Raw genomic sequence first — 19,012 nt, forward strand, 5'->3', positions numbered from 1 at the left:
GCCTCTGGAAAAGGAACACTGTTCTCCTTATGTTGCCTTGGAGACGCACGCCACTCTACAAAAGGGCCAGATCTGAAGAGGACATTTTGCTGGCGAAGCTGGTTGGGACCAGTATGCTGTCATCATTGTAAGCCGTGACAGTGGGTGCAAGCCATCCCTGATGTCGGTCTGGTGGGAGGTGCACTTACCGTACGACCACCCACGCTGGCAGAGGGAGGGGAGACAGAGTCTGCTCCTATCTGAACACCCAACATGTATGGCCTGTCACTGGGGGGGGGCAGGTTCTACCGATAAGACCACGGACGAACTGGACCAGGGGACGGGACCAGGGAGATGCAAACCCAAGTGTCCCAGGCCGAGCTCTAAATACCCTGAGGGATGCGAGCCTGGGACACCAGGGCCTGCACCAGGGCCATGGGTGCAGCCTGCAGCCAACAACGTTTCTCTTCAGCGCCTGCCCTGGAAGAGGGTGGGGTCCCTGCTGTGCCCTGACCCCCTTGCTGTAGCGTTGAAACCTCCAGGGGAATCTGGTCTTGAAAATGAATTTGGTCTCCACAGTGTCCTCTCCTGGCCGGGCAACATGAAGGCTCCAGGGAAGTGCTTTACCCTTAGCTGACCCTAGCGAGCGAGCAAGCGCACCCTAGCACACTGGCCGTCATCTGTGCCCACTGTGGGGGCCATGTAGCCAGAAGAGAGGCGCACTGCAGGGTCCTGGGGTCTGGCCTCCACCGCATCAAAGAGTGGCCGTCTGCGTGCAGCTCAGAAGTTTATTAGGGAGCGGGTTTGAGCCAGTTGTTTACATGTTAGATCCCTACAGCCCTGGTGTGCTGGCTGTGGGGGGTGGGGCAGAGGGGACCCACCGCTCTGCTGCTCACTGCTGATGTACTCCCAGGAAGATGGGCGTTCTCCTGGGTCCAAGGTGCCAGGGCTCCGAGCCGATGCCATCAGAGAGACCCAACTTTGGTGGTCAGGGTCTGGGCTGGGGAGATGAGGGTTTTTAAGATCTCGGTGTAATAAGGGGCAAACACTTGCTGATTGTGGTGTGTCAGGCTGACAAACTTCTGGCCCAGTTCAGCCAGCTCCGCTTCAATCAGAGTAAGGCCGCCGGGGAGGTCCAAGAGAGACCGCTGCACCCCCAGAACGAAGCAGCACTTGAGGAACAAGTGGATCCGCTGGGCTGTGGGCAAGCAGGAAGCGACAACGAGGTCAACCTGAGCAGCTGGCTTCCGGCTACTCACCACTGCCCAGGCCACTCACAGGTGGGGGGATCTGAGTTCGGGGGACAGCTGTCTAATTCTCTCAGGTATTACTGGGCTCCCAAGTACTCAAGACTGCTTAGTATGAGGGTACGGCTCACACCTGTAATCCCAGCACCCAAGAGACAGAGGCAGGGGGAAAACCGCAAGGCCAGCCTGAGACACATATGGCGTCCCAGGCTAACGTGGGCTACACCGTTAGATCTAGGATTTGACGTTAGGGGAACACTTCAGCTGATATTCCCAACTGCTTAAAGCTGGTAACAAGTTGGCCAAGTTCCAACATGGGGCTGGGGCCTGTACTACTAGACATGCTCTCGTGAACTAATGGAGCTGGCTTCTTGTTGGTAGGCGGGTGTGGATGTCACAGAGACTCGTCAGAAGTCATGAGTGTGTCATCTAGGTTGGCTGGGCAGGGTTCCCTGTGCAGCCCTCCCACGGGACCAGAGTCCGCCTGTGGCTGGGAAGGGTGTCGCTTCAACTCGGGCCCTCTCCCTCCAGCATCCTCGCCGCCCACGTGTGGTGGGCATGCTCACCAATGACGCTGCGGACGCAGTTTTCCTTTTTGGCAATGTTCTGGAGCTGTCCGACCAGGGACACTGTATTCTCACTGCTCAGAGCGGCCAGGCCCATAGTCTTGAGACTCTGGTGGATTTCCTGGGTCACCTGCTCACTCACAGTCTGCATCACTTCCTCGGGCCTAGACCACAACAGAAGTAATTTGGCACCCAGTAGGACAACAGGAGGTAACCTGCCACCCAGTAGGTGGCCTCTCTCTGGAGAACTGCAAAAACCTCGAAGCCTCAGGCTTGGGGAACATTTCGGTCCCACGCCAGCCACCTTGCTTTGCCCTCCTGTCAGCACCAAAGACAGGCAGACAGACAGACAGACAGACCGGTTCCGCATTTTGATTGATTGATTCCCTCTGAATGTCAGTTATCTCTATAAATGGTGCTCTATACTGAAGCTTAGGAAAAAAAAGCTCTCCGCTCTGAAAGAGAGCCCTGTCTGTGGTCGGTGAGCTCTGTAAAGACAGAGACCCTTCCAAGTCGGTCACCTCCTGACAAGCACACACACACACACACACACACACACACACACATTCATGCTACTTGTTTTCTTTGAAGAGCCAAAGAAACACGCATAGGCGGGTACCATGGGCACTGGAGCCACCGGTTTCCTCAGCAGCTCTCCGCCCTCTTTCTCACTGAACCTGCAACTCTGATGTTGATTGGGCTCGCTGAGCCGCCATTCCTGAAGCCAGCCACCCCCTCCCTGAACGTGCCGGATTCACGCGGGCTCACGGACACGCACCCCCACGCCCGGCTTCTTGGTATTTGGAGGCAGTCTCTACCCAGGTCGAGCTGGCCTCGAACTTACACAGATCTGCACTGAGGGCTGGGACTGAAGGCGCGCAACCGCAGCCAGCTCACGCCTGGCCTTTTCAGGTCCCCGTGGTGTCGCAGCAGAGCACCTCACCTGACCAGTTAAGCCATTTCCCCGCCTCCCGCCTTTGTAAGGAAGAGAGCTCACCTGGAGTTGAAATCCTCCACCAGGGACTTGGTTATTCGTTTCAGCTTATCCACGAACTGCGGTGAGCTAAACAGAACGCTGCCAGAGAAGCTACTGGCCACCAGCAAGACGGAGGCAAGGATGGTGAGCTGGTTCTGCTGCGACTCCAGCTCCTGCAGCCGGGTTCGGTCCGCCACCAGGGTCTGCGGAGCGGGAGGAGCAGCAGCCATCAGCGGGACGCTGGCAAGAGCTCAAAAAAAAAAAAAAAAAAAAAAAAAAAAAGGGAAAGCAAGGAAATGGCCCCCACGCCCCATCCCTACCTCAGGAAACTCTTCGTTCTCAGGGTCCCAGGTGAGAAGGTTCAGGAATCCCTGAGACAGCACCATGGCGGGGCTGAGCGGTTCCGGGACGGCGACATCGCTGGGAGACGGGCCTGCCGAGCTGGAGTCCAGTGTATCGGAGCAACTGGCAGAAGGGGCAATGAGCTGCGTGGCCGCCTGCGTGAGCCACTTCGTGGTGTGGTTGAGGAGGCCTGCAACACGAGGCCAGTGAGTGCCCCGCTCCCGGGCCTCGGACCGCTCGCACGCTCGCCTTAGCGAGCCAGTTCATGAGCTGGGCGGTGCGTGCATGTGCCCAGGGGCCCAGGGGCCGGCACAGCAGCACTGTCTGGGCTCAGCCTGAAAGCGGGTTTCTTTTTGCCAAGGCTAAAGAGCAAGACCTTATCTCAAAACAAACAAAACCCTAAGGTAAACCACTACATCTAAATGTAAAATGTATATGGCTCCTGGTTAATACGTCCATCTCCCCCATCCCTGCCCCCACTGGGCGAAGCAGCAGCATCTCCTCTCTGGAGAGGAGGAGAACAGCCCTCTCTGAAGCCGGGACCAGGCCTCCCCGGGGCTTCCCTCCCTGCGCGCACGGCATACATACTGGGCTCTTTGTTGAGGCGCTCCTGGAACTGAGCCCGCTCAAACTGGATGGAGTGCTCCTGTAGCTGGGGCTGGAGGCTCTGGATGGTGTAGTTCACCATGTCCATTTTCATCTGTCCCAGGACCTGAAAGATCCCCCTGTCGCAGGGAGAGAACAGCCACATGCGGACAACTGAGGCACGGGGCTCCACAGTCTGCCCACAAGGAGCTTAAGGCGGAGCTGTGTCTCCTCCACCACCGCGGGAGGTCTGCGGAGAGCTGGGTATGTTGGGGCACAGCAGGGGGGGTCCCCCAACTGAGAAAGACAAGAGGGGGCAGGCTGTGAGTCCCAGCAAGGGCTACTGGGTGAGATGCTATGGAAGAAACACCAACTGGTGAGCAGAAGGCAGGTAAAAACTTGGTCTTGGTCCAGTGACAAGCAGGTAGAGATCAATGGAATAGAACTGGAGACCCAGAAATGAATCCACACACTTACAGTCACTTTATCTTTGACAAAGGAGCTAAAACCATCCAGTAGAAAAAAAGATAACTTTTCTTTTTGGTTCATTTGAACCAATAAATAAATAGTGCTGGTTCAACGGGTGGCTATGCAGAAGAATGCGAATCGATCTGTTCTTATCTCCTTGTGCTAAGCTCAAGTCCAAGTGGATCAAGGACCTCCACATAAAACCACACACTGAAACTAACAGAAAAGAAAGTGGGGAAGACCCTGGAGCAGATGGGCACAGGGGAATGTTTCCTGAACAGAACACCAATAGCTTATGCTAAGATCAAGAATTGACAAATGGGAGGGCTAGAGAGATGGCTCAGCAGTTAAGAGTACTGACTGCTCTCCCACAGGGTAGCTCACAACCATCTGTAATGGTATCTGACGCCCTCTTCTGGGGTGTCTGAAGACAGCTACAGTGTACTTACATATAACAATAAATAAATCTTTTTTTTTAAAGAATTGATAAATGGGACTTCATAAAATTACATAAAAGTTACAAAACTTCTGTAGGGCAGAGGACACTGTCAATAGGACAAAACGGCAACTGACAAATTGGGAAAAGATCTTTACCAACCCTACATCTGACAGAGGGCTAATATCCAATGTATACAAAGAACTCAAGAAGTTAGACTCCAGAGAGCCAAATAACCCTATTAAAAATGGGGTACAGAGCTAAATAAAGAATTCTCAACTGAGGGATACTGAATAGCTGAGAAGCACCTAACGAAATGTTCAACATTCCCAGTCATCAGGGAAATGCAAATCAAAACAACCCTGAGATTCCACCTCACACCAGGCAGAATGCCTAAGATGAAAAACTCAAGGGACAGCAGATGCTGGAGAGGATGTAGAGAAAGAGGAACACTCCTCCACTGCGGGTGGGATTGCAAGCTGGTACAACCACTCTGGAAATCAGTTTGGTGGTTCCTCAGAAAACTGGACATAGTACTACTGGAGGACCCAGCTATACCACTCCTGGGCATATACCCAGAAGATGCTCCAACATGTAATGAGGACACATGCTCCACTCTGTTCACAACAGCCTTATTTATAATAGCCAGAAGCTGGAAAGAACTCAGATGTCCCTCAACAGAGGAATGGATACAGAAAATGTGTTACATTTATTCAATGTAATACTACTCAGCTATTAAAAACAATGAATTGGGGGGGGTGGCGCACGCCTTTAATCCCAGCACCTGGGAGGCAGAGGCAGGTGGATTTCTGAGTTTGAGGCCAGCCTGGTCTACAGAGTGAGTTCCAGAACAGCCAGGACAACACAGAAACCCTGTCTCAAAAAACCAAAACCAAACAAACAAAAAATAATGAATTCATGAAATTCTTAAGCAAATGATGGAACTAGAAAATATCATCCTGAGTGAGGTTACCTAATCACAAAAGAACACACCTGGTATGCACTCGATAAGTGGATATTAGCCCAGAAACTCAGAATACCCAAGATACAATTCACAGACCAAATGAAGCTCAAAAAGAAGGAAGAACAAAGTATGGATACTGTGGTCCTTCTTAGAAGGGGGATCAAAATACCCACAGGAGGAGATACAGAGACAAAGTGTGGATCGAAGACTGAAGGAAAGGCCATCCAGAGACTGCCCCACCTGGGGATCCTTCCCATATACAGTCACCAAACTCAGCCACTACTGTGGATGCCAACAAACGCTTGCTGACAGGAGCCTGATGTAGCTGTCTCCTGAGAAGCTCCGTCAGTGCCTGACAAATACAGAGGGGGACACTCTCAGCCAGCCAATGAACTGAGCACAGGGTCCCCAATGAAGGAGCTAGAGAGAGGACCCAAAGAGCTGAAGGGGTTTGCAGCCCCATAGGCAAACACAATATGAACCAACCAGCACCCCCAGAGCTCCCAGGGACTAAACCACCAACCAAAGAGTACACATGGAGGGACCCATGGCTTCAGCAGCATATGTAGCAGAGGATGGCCTTGTTGGAAATCAATGAGAGGGGAGGCCCTTGGTCCTGTGAAGGCTCAATGCCCCAGGGTAGCGGATGCCAGGTCAGGGAAGCAGGAGTGGGTGGGTTGGTGAGCTGGGGGAGGGGGATAGGATAGGGGGTTTTCAGAGGGGAAACCAGGAAAGGGTTTGAAACATTTGAAATGTAAATAAAGAAAATATCTGGCCAGGCAGTGGTGGTGCACGCCTGTAATCCCAGCACTCTGGGAGGCAGAGGCAGGCGGATTTCTGAGTTCAAGGCCAGCCTGGTCTACAGAATGAGTTCCAGGACAGCCAGGGCTATACAGAGAAACCCTGTCTCGAAAAAACCAAATTTAAAAAAATCTAATTAAAAGAAAGGAGAAAAGAAAAGGCAGAGTTCTAAGTGATGCTACCCTCATCCATTCAGGCTAGGAGAGGTGTTGTCTTTGAATTTTAATGTGCTGCACTGTGCGCACTTCCCAAACTCCACATGGCCATAAAACAGAAGGAGGTCCCTTCTGTTCCTTACAGTTTATCTGAGCTGAGGCCAGAGTAAAGTTGGGAAAAGAGACGTTTCAGGCCTCAGAACTCTGCCTCCACAGCGTCTTACACTATAAGAAGGGTCCTGTTGAGCTAAGGACGACCCAAAGATCCTTTTTGGAAGAAGTGAGAACCAACAGGCCAGGAGGAGCAAGGAGAAGTCTAGACAATGGCTGCACAGCGGCTGCCAGCCCTTCCCAGCTCGGCCCAGAGCAGGTCAGCAAACTGGAGTTAGTGTCACACCTCAGCAGGCGGACCGGATCGGAAATGCTTTCGAGTCTCTGCACAGCCTCGTCGCGGACCGGCGCGCACAGCAGCACCATCATGTTGAGGATGTACTTGGAGAGGTAGGAGACGTTCAGGTCCCCGCGGTCAGCCTGCTGACGCAGGAAGCTCATGTCCAGCGCTTCCTCGATCTCATTCCTCAGGCGGCTCTGCCGCGGGAGCAGCAGGGACAACAGGATCTGCGGGGCAAGTCACAGAGATGTCCTGCTCCATCCTCTCTGTCCCACAACCGCCCCAGGGCTCAATCCTCTAAACACACCTCAGCCTTGGTCTTCTTAGGTCAGAGTCAGATCAAGAGATCAGTAAAGCCAAGGCCTCCACAGAGCATGTGGGACACAGCAGGAGCACCTTGGGTCAGTTCCCAGCACCCACCGCAGCTCACACCGACCAATAACTCCAGATCCCAGGGGTTGGGGGTGGGGGTGGGGGGTGTCTCTCGCGCCCTCTTCCGGCCTCCCTGGACATTGCATGCGCAATGGTGCCCGAGACAAACATACAGCGGGCAAAACACCACACCCATAAAATAAAAATACTTTTTTTTATATTCGTTGTGATTTTTCAAGACAGGCTTCTTCTGTGTACCTCCGGCTGTCCTCAGAGAACTGCACGCCTCTGCCTCCCAAGAGCTTAGAATAAAAGTAAACCTTAAAAGCATCAAAGCTGGACAGCCGCAATGGACCACGTCTTTGATCCCGCACTCCGGTGGCAGAGGCAGGAGGATCCGCATGAGTTCCAGGCCAGCCTGTTCTACAGAGTTCCAGACTGGGTGGGGGAGGGGAAGCTCTGGAGAGATGGCCCAGCTGTTAAAAGCACTGACTGCTTTTCCACAGGTCCTGAGTTCAAATCCCAGCAACCACATGGTGGTTCAGAACCATCTGTAATGGAATCTGATGCCCTCTTCTGGGGTGTCTGAAGACAGCTGCAGTGTACTCACATATAATAATAACTCTTTGGGCCGGAGTGAGCAGAGGCCCTGAGTTCAATTCCCAGCAACCACATGATGGCTCACAACCATCTGTAGAGCCACAGTGTATGCATATATATAAAATAAATAAATCTTTAAAAAGAAAAACAGGTGGATGGGTGGATGGATATCCCAACCCATAATATACAGTCCTAATATCGGAAAGGTAACATAATCTTTTTAGCTGGGCAGTGGTGGCACATTCCTTTAATGCCACCACTTGGGAGGCAGAGGCAGGCAGATATCTAAATTCGAGGCCAGCCTGGTCTACAGAGTGAGTTCCAGTACAGCCAGGGATACATAGAGAAACCCTGTCTTGAAAAAACCAAAATATATATGTATGTATGTGTGTATGTATGTATGTATGTATGTATGTATATGTACACACACACACACACACATATATATTTAATTATATTTCAGAAGGAACAGGCAGATGAACAGCGGAGGGGCATGGGCTGCTGACCCCCACACGAGCCCCTGGTAACTCACTCTTCTTTACCCTGTGTCTCCACCACACACAACGGAGGGGCTGGAGGGCTGGATCGATGATGACTATTGAACTGAACTGAATACTACATTGCTCTGTGTGGCACAAGGGAAGGCTGCTGCCCTGTGTTACCTGTTTCAGTTGCTAAGCTTTCAAAGTCAAGAGTTTCTTTGTATCAGATTCTGTCCTCTGTGCCTGCCTGGGCTGAACCCTTGAGATGTTGACATGTTGTCTCTGCTGGGGTGGCAGCTCCCTCCCCACACTGCACCCCATCGTCTGCAGAGGGCACTGAGCATATTGCAAGAGGAATGGCCTCCCTCAATGCATTGGGCTCTCTAGAGGAGACAGATCATCCCCTGAGGTTCTCCAGACCTGTGGCGATATCTTCCCTAAGACAAAGCTGGTGGGTTGCCGCGCCTCTGACTGCCCACCACAGGTAAGGACACATTGCTCACTGGTTACATTGGACTTTTGAGGCAGGATGCACCAATTTGAGCTTCACGCCGTAGCTCACTTAGAACTCGTGTGTCTGAGGATCCAGAACTCTTCAGACTGGTCTATACTCTTAGTCATGGCTTCCCCTTTTCTTGCAGGATATTTAATCCCACTGTGAACCCCAAGATTCTGTTAGTTACTAAAAAAACAAACAAATGAAACCTGTTTCTAGTTGTGGTGCGGCTCAGCCCATAGCACACACCTCTCGTCCCTCTGGCTGCTCGTCCCTTAGTGCACACCTTGATCCCAAGCAGTGAAGGCAAAGTGAGTTTGTGGAAGGAAGCAGCCATGTTTGAAAACGATGTCTGAGTAGCAGACAAAGTGACAAATCAGAGAAAGATTTGACAGAACAAGGTATGCCCAACTCAGGAGGAGAGAGGGGAAAGGGAGGCTACTGAAGAGAGGCAGTGCATGGACAGAGAGAGGAGGAGGCAGTTTTACTGGCAGAGTTGTACAGAGACAGGGAACAAGCCAGACACAAGACAGAACAAGCTAGAGAAGGAGGAGGCGGCGGAGGAGTAGAGCTTGCCACAGTTTGAAGCCAAGCACAGCAGAAAGTCAGAGGCCTCGAAAGACGCCAGATGGGATCATCTCAGAGAGGACTTCAAGCTGCGACGGCTGAGTGAAGCCCAGTCAGCTAGAACTGGGAGCTAGAGACCGTGAGCTTACTCGGCAGTAAGTCTCAGGCAGGGGCTGAACACATTCTAGGCCTAGGTTAGACTGCTGGAGAGCTGGGAGCTTCCTGGGCCTAGGTTAGCCGAGACCCTGAGCCTCGGAGACAAGTCACCATTAAGCAAATGCACGCTGTGTTAACACCTTTTCTGATCCCTGCTGTAGTAATTTTACAATTCCATCTTCCCCATCCAGATATTTAGTGACTTCTATCTAGGTCACCTTGACAATAAGGGTTTGAGGCCCCTAGCCACACTGGCCTCGCAGAGGCCTTGGGAACCTTCCGTCTGCGTGGGGGGACCGTGGCCCCACTTACCTCTTTGATCTCCTTCAGAAGCTCAAGAGCACAGCTGAAGTCGGGGGGCACGGCTGACAGCTGCTCCTTCAGATGGTCCCAGAAGTCGCTGGGCATGGAGTCCTTGCCCTTCCCTTCCAGGCTGCAGGAGGGTCAAACGCAGCACAGGTCACCCACAGAGGGCACGGGAAACCAGTCCAGGCCCAGAACCTAAGCCCCCCTCCCCCTAAAGAAAACACCAGGAGTAACGCATGGAGCTCAGCAGGGCTTGCTGAGGGCCAAGTGTGATGTCCAGGTACCCCAGGTTTAGCCTGAGTCTGGCCTACATGTGTGACCTGTGTGTGTGCGCCATACTGCCTGGAGCTGTTATTTTCCTTCACTCAGAAAAATCAGGAAAATATTTTCCTTTATTTATTTATTTATTTATTTATTTATTTATTTATTTATTGGACAACATTTGAATGCAGAAGACGCCTCTAGACCAGTCCGGCTTAAAAAAAAAAAAGGCTCAGCTGAGTGTGGTGGCTTCCCAGCCCCCAGGAGGATCTCTGTGAGTTCGATGCCAACCTGGTCTACACAGGGAGATCAGTGTGAGCTACACACACACACAGACACACACACATAGATACACAAGTATAAAATTGTCTCAAAAAAGTGCTTCCCCCTACCTCTTCCCACACTCCTACTCTGAGAGCATTATCATCTCTCCAGTCTCTCAGAGGTGACATTTTGTTATTGTTATCGTTCTTTGTTAAGACTTAAAAAAATTGTTTCGAAAATAGGGCTGGAAAGATGGCTCAGAGGTTAAGAGCACTGGCTGTGCTGGACAGGGCAGTGGTGGTGCATGCATGCCTGTAATCCCAGCACTTGGGAGGCAGAAGCAGGTGAATCTCTGAGTTCAAGGCCAGCCTGGTCTACAGAGTGAGTTCCAGGACAGCCAGGGCTACAGAGAAACCCTGTCTCAAAAAACCAAAAAAAAAAAAAAAAAAAAAAAAGCACTGACTGCTCTTTCAGAGGTCCTGAGTTCAATTCCCAGCAACCACATGGTGGCTCAGCCATCTGTAATGGGATCCTGACGCCGCCCTCTTCTGGTGTGTCTGAAGAGAGCTACAGGGCGCACACGCTGAGTCCCAGTGCTCAGTGGGCAGAGGCAGGCAGATCTCTGTGAGTTCGAGGGCAGCCTTGTCTGCAGAGTGAGTTCCAGAACAACCAGGGCTACACAGAGAAACTCTGTCTCAAAACAAAACAAAACAAAACCTCAAACAAACAAAAATTAAAATAATCTCCATGCTTGGGGGGCATGGGCAATAGGACCGGCCTAGAGTATGAAAGTCCCTGTCTAAGAAAATAGACAAAAACTGCAGAGCGATTCTACACAGAAAGGAGAATCTTCTCAAGGAGCGCTGCAGGACCCACCAGACAGCCGCATGCAGAGACCTGACTCTAAACAGGAAAATGGCCACAAGGCAACCCATGTTTGGACTGTGGATTTTAAATCATTAGCAGCGAAGGACTAATCATCAAAATAGGAACCGTGGCAATCAACACAGTTCACCAAGGAGACATGCATTTGAGTTGCTTCCTTTGCTTGAGGTGCGGTCTGCCTATGTAGCCCTGACTGGCCTGCAACAGCTCGCCACGCGGACCAGGCAGGTCTCCAGCTCAGAGGTCCGCCCGCCTCTGCCTGCCAGTGCTGGGATCACAGGTGTGCGTGTTCTTAATAACATGTATGTTTGTTGGGGAGGGGCGTGTGAAATTAAACTCAGGTTCTCAGGCTTGGCAACAAGTGTCTGCTCACTCTGTGACCTCCCCAGCCCCCAGAATCCTTCAGAATCCGTTGTCGGTTAGCTGAATCCATCATTCAGCTCAATGACGTCAGAAAGTCAACTACAGAGACTGTAAAGCCAGTACCTGCTCGAAGATAATTTCCTTTCTTCCACGTGGCAGTCGAGCTTCGAAGCATCGTGAACTCTCTCCATCAGACCTGAAATTGGAAGAACTTCTGGTGGACAGCTATCAACCCACGCAAGTCTGAATCTCCTCAGGGTCACTCGTCCATAGCACACCCCGTCCCCGGGTTATCTCAGAGTCCACTCGACCAGTCAGTCACTCATCCTGGGGGGCGGGGGCGTGCTGGAAATGCTCAGAGGGTGCAATGCAGTGAGGGCTAAAGCTAGGTCAGCAAGGCGCAAAATGAAGATAAAGCTGTCGGGCTGGAGGGATGGCTCAGCGGATAAGAGCACTGGCTGCTCCTCCGAAGGTCCTGAGTTCAAATCCCAGCAACCACATGGTGGCTCACAACCATCTGTAACAAGATCTGATGCCCTCTTCTGATAGTGACAGTGTACCCATATACACAATCAAGAAAGTTATTAATATTGCACACCACAGCTCACACGTGGAAGCCAGAGGAAGGTCCCTGCCTTCCACCTTCCCTTGCATGGCTGCCTGGGGTCCAGCTCAGCCATCAGATTGGTAGGTGGAGAGCTTACTTCACAGCTAAGGTGCCTCACAGGCCTGAAAGGGCAGGGACTGGAAAGATGGCTCAGCACTTAGGAGCACTGTCTGCTCTTCTGAAGGTCCTGAGTTCAAATCCCAGCAACAACATTGGTGGCTCACCTGAAGTACAGCTACAGTGTAGTCATATAATAAATAAATATAACAAATAAATATAATAATAGAAATAATTTTAAAAGAACTGTAGAGAAGCCCCCACAGGACAGCGCCCTCTCTCGCAGAAAGGAACATGACAGAAGTACTTAGAGTCATGCCTGTAGCCTTCAGACAACAAGGGGGAAAAACACAGAAAAAGAAAAAACACAGAAAATTAACAATGCAGCAAGTCACTGGATGTTACCTTTCAACAAATCGTAAATATTTCAAGGTGAGAAAGTTGACGGGGGACTTAGAAATCTAGAGTCCTTGCCTGGGTTACAAAAGGTGAACTACAGGCTGGGCAGATGGCCGGGCGGTAAGTCACTAGCTGCCCTTTCCTAAGAACTGGGTTCCATCCCTGGCCCCACATGATCGCCCGACATCTCTTCTGGCCCTGAACACACGGTGCACAGACATACCTGCAGGCAAACACCCACTCACACAAATAAAAATAAACCTTTTTACAGAAACAAAGGTGAGTGGACCCTGCTCTTCCCTGCACGTGTGCAGTCAGCGCCCTCATTATCCCGCAGCACACAATCAAATCCAACAATTTCACCCGAGGTGAAAGGAACCCGCCGAGTACAGCGGTCCCTCAGGAACCCTCCAACTGCACGGAAGCGGCCGGAAGTCCCACCCAGAGCACTCCAGACCGAGTAGGGCTCCAAAGAGCAGAGATAAAGTGTGGCTTAAATTCTTAAAAATCCAGATCGGCCCCCTAAGAAAGAAACTGTAAGACGACAAAGCCAACCTGAGACACACAGTTTGATGATATACTCGGAGTTATTTTAGCTATGGACGCCGACCACCATGGTAAGAACCGGTGTTTCCAAAACAGCAGCAGCAGCAGCACCCTGACCTTCCTGAACCCCACTCCGCCCAGGCACCCCTACCCACCCCACTCCACCCTCACTCCCACCCCACCCCACCCGGAGCACCCGGGTCTTGTCTTAAGTCACTGCATTAAGCAGCAGCGACCCCGTGTGGTCACAGGGGGAAAGACTAACTGTCGAGCGTCGCAGGAAATCCATGGCAACGCTTGCGCGGGAGCATTTGAACCGAGGGAGTCCGGACCTGCAGTGCCCGCACTTGGAGGACCCTGCCTCAAGCAGATACCTAGCCTGTGCGAGCTCGGGGTCACGCCGAAGTGGCCCTTTCCCGGGGATGGCGGAAGCGGTGCCCCACGCGTGACCGGGGGGAGCTTCGCTCGGGCGGAGGGCTGGGGACACCGGGAGGCCAGGCCGGTCCGCAGTCCTCCGTGGCCCACGGGACCTCGTGGCGCCGTCTGTACCCCGCGCCCCTGCGCGGACCCTGGGGTGAGGGCGGCCGTGCTCGGGCGACGGTTGAACCTACGCGATCGGTGCCCCTGCGCGCTGCTCGCGCTCTCCCGGGTGTTCCCCCCGCGGGATTCACGGGAGGCGCTCTCGGCCGCGCCGGGCTCCTTCCGGGCCGCCCTCTCCTTCACGTCTGGCATCCTGGTGGTGGTGGTGGTGGTGTCTGGGTGGTGGCAAATGACGGGGACTCATCGGGCTCAGCCCCGCCGGATGGACGTGCCCCACACCCCGCCTCTACCCCTCTCCATCCCTCACCACTCCGCTTATCTCCCCCTCCACTCCTCTTCCCCTCTCCTCCCTCCCTCCCCTCTCTCCTGCCCTCCCCCCTAGGCACCCGTCTCCCTTCCTCTCTTCCATCCCTTCCTGTCCGAGGCTCACCTCCTCCCTCCCCCTCCACTTTCTCCCTCCCCTTGCCCCTCTCCCCTGCGCTCACTTCCTTCTCTGCCGGCCCGCCCGCTCTGGCTGGCTGGGCGGCACGGGCGCGGGTGGGCAGCGCGGGGCAGGTGGGCAGCGTGGGCTCAACCACCTAGGAGGCCGGGGCGGGGGCGGCGGGGCTGGGCGGAGCCACCGAGCCCCACGCCGATGCTGTCACACACTCCACATGCCCACCCTGCGGCCGGGGCAGGAGTGGGAGCGCCCGGGGTTGCAAAACAAAGCGCCTAGGTGTCCTGGCAACGAGGCAGGTGCGCAGCCCTCCCTGCAGCATCGCCATCGACCACCTGCCGCCACTCAGGGCCAGACAGAGAGTGGGACGGGATGTCACCCTATTGATTGTAGGTGTCAGGAGCTGGGGCTTAGGGGTAGCTTGTAGCGCATGCACAGGGGTGCTGGCCTCGAACTGCTGACCCTCCTGCCTCGGACTGAGTGCTGGGCTCACAGGTGTTCATGTTTTGCTGGCGTTGGAAGAGGCCTCAGATAGGCTGAGCTCCATCTCCAGCCCTCAGAATCTTAAAAAGGATGGACGGTGACCACTCACTGGCTTTCTTCCAGAGGTCCAGGGTTCAATTCCCAGCAGCAGCATGGCAGATCACAGCTACTTGCAACTCCAGTTCCTCGGGATCAAACATCCTCATCATAACCTCCTGGGCATGGCATGCATGTGATGCATTTACATATATGCAGGCAAAATCCCCGTGCATATAAAACTGTCTTGTTTTACATAGAAAATTTCTCTTGCTGTGTCTTTTCCTTTTTTCCTCTCTATATTGCCCCAGCAGTCCGGAAACTCTGTAGACCAGGCTGGCCTCAAACTCGGATCTTCCTGCCTCTGCAGGGGTTAAAGTCTTTTAAATAGAATGTGTACCCAGACCTTGGATTTGGGGAGAGAACATGGGAAGGGTGTTTCTCCCTCACATTCTTTCCCGCCTCTTCATTACTCTGACTTGAAGTCATCAAAATATAAATGTAAATGCATCACATGCATGCAGTACCGCAGGGGGCCAGAAGAGGGCGTGCGATCTCCGGAAAGTGGACTTGGACATGGCTGGAGGGGATGCTGTTGCTTCGTGCTTCCTCGTCTGGACACAGAAACAGTTTGTTTACCAGAACATGACTTTGGAAAGCCTGAAAGTAACGGTGCAAGGCCGGTCACCCTGGCTACTCAGGAGGCTAAGGCAAGAGAACGGACTGGCCAAGGCCTGCTTGGACTACACAGTTCCAGGACAGACGAAGCAACTTAAAGACAAAGCAAGGGCAGATAACGGATGCATTGTAGTAATAAAACGCCGGCCATGTTTGAGGGCCCGGGTTCGGTTCCAATACTGCAAGGTAGGATTTGTCGAAAAGAGTTAAGGCTACAGTTTGGTTGGTAGCCCTGGGTTCGATTCTCGCGGACCACCCAAACTATCTCCAGCACACACTAAGCCTCCTTCCTCCCCATCATGCCCCCTGCCATTTCCCTCCAGGTGGCCAACCGTGAAGTGGACAGAAGTTACACAATGATGTCCCAGTTTCCTGTCACATAAGGAGGTATTTAGACTCTTGCTCTTCTAAAGGGAAAACTCAGGGCCTGGAAAGATGACACCCAAATGGCAGCCTACAAATACCTGATGGCCCTCTCAGGGTCCCTAAGGTTGCCGTGTGTGTGTGTGTGTGTGTGTGTGTGCATATGTATATATGTGTATATATATGTGTGTATATGTGTACATACATACATACATATATATATACACACACACACATACATGCAGGTAAAACACAAAATATTTTCAAGATTTTTCATGACAGGGTTTCTCTGTGTAGCCTCAGCTATCCTGGAACTCACTCTGTAGACCAGGCTGACCTTGAACTCCCAGAGATCTGCCTGCCTCTGCCTCCCCAAGTACTGGGATTAAAAGCATGTGCCACCACTGTGTGGCCTATTTGGGAATTTTAATGTCAAGGAGAAAAAGAGAATTGTGCTTGCTTTTAAATAATAGCCTGCTTTCTTCCCTATAAAATCATCACTGGATAAAGGTCTCCCCGAGGTGTCTGAATTCCCCTGGAAATGTATCTGTATTCAGGAAATAGCTGATCTCGATATTTAAATCCGTGGGTCAGCAAAACTCAGCTTCCAAGCCTGACTACCTGAGGTCAGACCTGAGACTCCCATCATAGACGGGGAAGCTGCCACTGGCCGTCCTGCGGTGGGGGTGGGGTGGGGTGGGGTGGGGCGTGGCAGCTGAGGAAGGCTATAGGAAGCATTTTCCCAGGGGACCAAGGTGGGGCGCCCGGGATCCTTATCATTAATAGTTATCAGAAGCAACCAGGCAAAAATTAGCGTCGGGGGGTGGGGGGGGAAGGCCGAGAGGAGATATGGCCTCCTTCCTGCAGGGGGTCTTAGTTAATCACTGACTGACTGCTTAATGATTTACCGGGCACTTCTACTCTCCAAATGCATATGATCGGCCACCATCCCACCCATGCAGACCGGCAAAAGCGGGCGTCACATCAGACTGTCCCTGAGTGCAAAAGCGGGCGTCACATCAGACTGTCCCTGAGTATGAGGACAGAGGAGAACGAGTTCAAGGGGGGGGGGCAAGATCTTGACTGGATCACAGGCTTCTTGTGAAGTCACACTGAGTGCTTGACTCTGGCTGACACGCTGTCCACGCACAAGGAGATCTAGCACACAGTGTCCTGGTGAGCTCCGCGGGGTAAGGGGCAGGCCGGAGGAAAGGGTGGGGTGCCCCAGGTCAAGTGTCATCTGGGGGAAGGCCCTTTGTCGGCGGCGCTTGCCTCCACCTCCGGCCTTCTTTAAACTCTCGATGGTGACCGGATCCTCCACAGGTCTGCCGTTCAGCCCAGATTGTCCTCCTTGCGAATCTAGCACTAACCCTGTGAGAGTGCGTGAACCTCAGAGACAGGGAAGGCACGCAGGCAAAGTCCTGCTCGTCCTCCCGCTGCCCAGCCCCAAAGCTTGCCTGACTGAGCTCAGGTGGACTCCACGGCACAGTCCCCGCCGGCCTCAGACTTCCTGACTGAACCTCACGTCTCAGCCCAAACTCACTTTTAGCCAGAACACCATCTGACGTTTACCTTCCAGTCTTCATCTCTCTGACTGACTTTGTTTATTCATTGTGACCGGGTCTCACTGCAGCCCCGCTGGCCTCCTGTTCAATATGTGGCCCAGGCTTCCCACTACACAGGACTCTCACATCTCTTCTGACACTTAACCCCTGCTCCCTTTAATTACTCGAGAATCACTGCCCTGGAAGGAAGGGCTACCCGTCCGGGTTATAGACTGCCTCTATCTCCCGAGTCCCCACTACCCAGACTGAGAACCAGGTGTTAGATATTCCCACACAACCCCAGCCTGATGGTTCACACCTGTAATCCCGGCACTTGGGAAGTAGAGGCAGGAGGTCCAAATTTTCAAGGTCATCCTTGGTTACGTAAAGAGTTTGAGGACAGCCTGGGCTACATGAGAACCTGTCAAATAAGAAGAAAGGGCTGGAGAGATGGCTCAGCACGGGTAAGAGCACCGACTGCTATTCCAGAGGTCCTGAGTTCAAATCCCAGCAACCACATGGTAGCTCACAACCATCCGTGATGGGATCTGGCGCCCTCTTCTGGTGGGTCTGAAGACAGATGCAGTGTACTCATAAAATAAATTCTTTAGAAATAAAAAAGAGGAAGAGAGAGGGGGAGAGAGGTGCTGAGGCGGGGGGGGGGGGGAGGGAAAAAGTAATGAAGAAAAGAAACGACAGGCATCTGCAGCCATGATTCCCTGATACCTCGGCATTCCCTGACGTAGGTGAGGCTGAATTGATATTCTCATTGGGTAAATCCAGGTTTGTGTGCCCCTACCCTAGGAAGCAAATTATACTGAAGTCAGTCTAATCCCCAGAGATGTTCTGGGGGAAAAAAGGCATACTGATTCCACGTGGCTCTGAGGGAGCTCAAACTTTAAAAGAAATCCTGGGTGCGGACAGGGAAGGAAAAACCAAGGGGGGGAGGAGGGATCTAATTTTACTAAAGCCGTTCTGAGTTCTGAGCTCGGGATGGTAAAGGACTGGGTCAAGGTCACCGCCAGTTTATGGAAAAAATTTCGAAAATAACCCACAGCTCGGTGTGTTTACCGTGTGATGTATAGAACTTCGGAAGAGTCAATGCCAATACCGTAAATAAATATTTACATCTTCCCAAGGAAAACAACATGAATGATAGACCACAGGACGGAAACAGCAAAGGCTGAAGTTAAATAGAGGCCAAGGCAGCCAGGCCGACTGGAAGATAAACAGCCCACTGTGGTGGCGGTGGGGATGCGGAAAACAGTGCGGGGACATTTAAATGGAACCAGTTGTAATCATGTAAACTGGGACAGACTCCACCGGGGGCCTCCCTCACACACAGAACCGCACGTCAAAACGATTGGTTTTTGTCTCTTGACAAATGCGTTTCTTCCCACCGACCCCCACCCCTACCCCCCAAGGTTATAAGAAAGGCTGAGGTGGCCCTTGAGGGGTCAAAGGGGAGTGTGGTGGGTGTAATCGTGATGGATCCCAATCCGATCCCAATCCCGTAGGGAGGCTCAGAGCCCAGGACAAAAGATTCTGGAAGTTGCAATCACAGAATTGCTTCTGACCAATCTTTTTTCTTTTTCTTTTTGGTTTTTCTGAGACAGGGTTCCTCTATGTAGCCTTGGCTGTCCTGGAACTCACTCTGTAGA

The 19,012-nt window shown here is 52.5% G+C and overlaps 1 protein-coding gene across 3 annotated transcripts; it reads right to left on the minus strand.

Moving 5' to 3' along the window:
* Nucleotides 1–275: 275 nt before the first annotated feature.
* On the minus strand, nucleotides 276–14,027 carry Tcp11 (t-complex 11). Of its 3 annotated transcripts, none has more exons than XM_052164306.1 (9): nucleotides 13,883–14,027; nucleotides 11,786–11,858; nucleotides 9,896–10,016; nucleotides 6,917–7,137; nucleotides 3,699–3,835; nucleotides 3,089–3,300; nucleotides 2,790–2,971; nucleotides 1,793–1,956; nucleotides 276–1,177 (listed from the first exon to the last, which is right to left on the minus strand). In XM_052164306.1, the coding sequence occupies exons 1-9, from the start codon at nucleotides 14,001–14,003 to the stop codon at nucleotides 945–947; spliced, it is 1,464 nt and encodes a 487-aa protein (XP_052020266.1). In that variant the 5' UTR covers nucleotides 14,004–14,027; the 3' UTR covers nucleotides 276–944. The 3 variants fall into 3 exon arrangements, with proteins under 3 accessions (XP_052020266.1, XP_052020265.1, XP_052020264.1); XM_052164305.1 differs by having other exon boundaries at nucleotides 276–979; nucleotides 13,646–14,027; XM_052164304.1 differs by having other exon boundaries at nucleotides 13,646–14,027.
* Between the last annotated feature and the right edge of the window lie 4,985 nt (nucleotides 14,028–19,012).

This window comes from Apodemus sylvaticus, chromosome 19, assembly GCF_947179515.1.
Source record: "Apodemus sylvaticus chromosome 19, mApoSyl1.1, whole genome shotgun sequence".
NCBI lineage: Eukaryota > Metazoa > Chordata > Mammalia > Rodentia > Muridae > Apodemus > Apodemus sylvaticus.

What these genes read in the sequence shown, in the direction of transcription:
- Tcp11 (XM_052164304.1), bottom strand. Translation starts at nt 14,003, where the DNA reads ATGCCAGACGTGAAGGAGAGGGCGGCCCGGAAGGAGCCCGGCGCGGCC. An exon ending in AGAACGAAGAGTTTCCTGAG is followed by an intron (nt 2,972 to 3,088) that starts GTAGGGATGGGG and finishes CCCGCTCCGCAG; the next exon opens with ACCCTGGTGGCGGACCGAAC. An exon ending in CTGCGTCCGCAGCGTCATTG is followed by an intron (nt 1,178 to 1,792) that starts GTGAGCATGCCC and finishes GCTTGCCCACAG; the next exon opens with CCCAGCGGATCCACTTGTTC.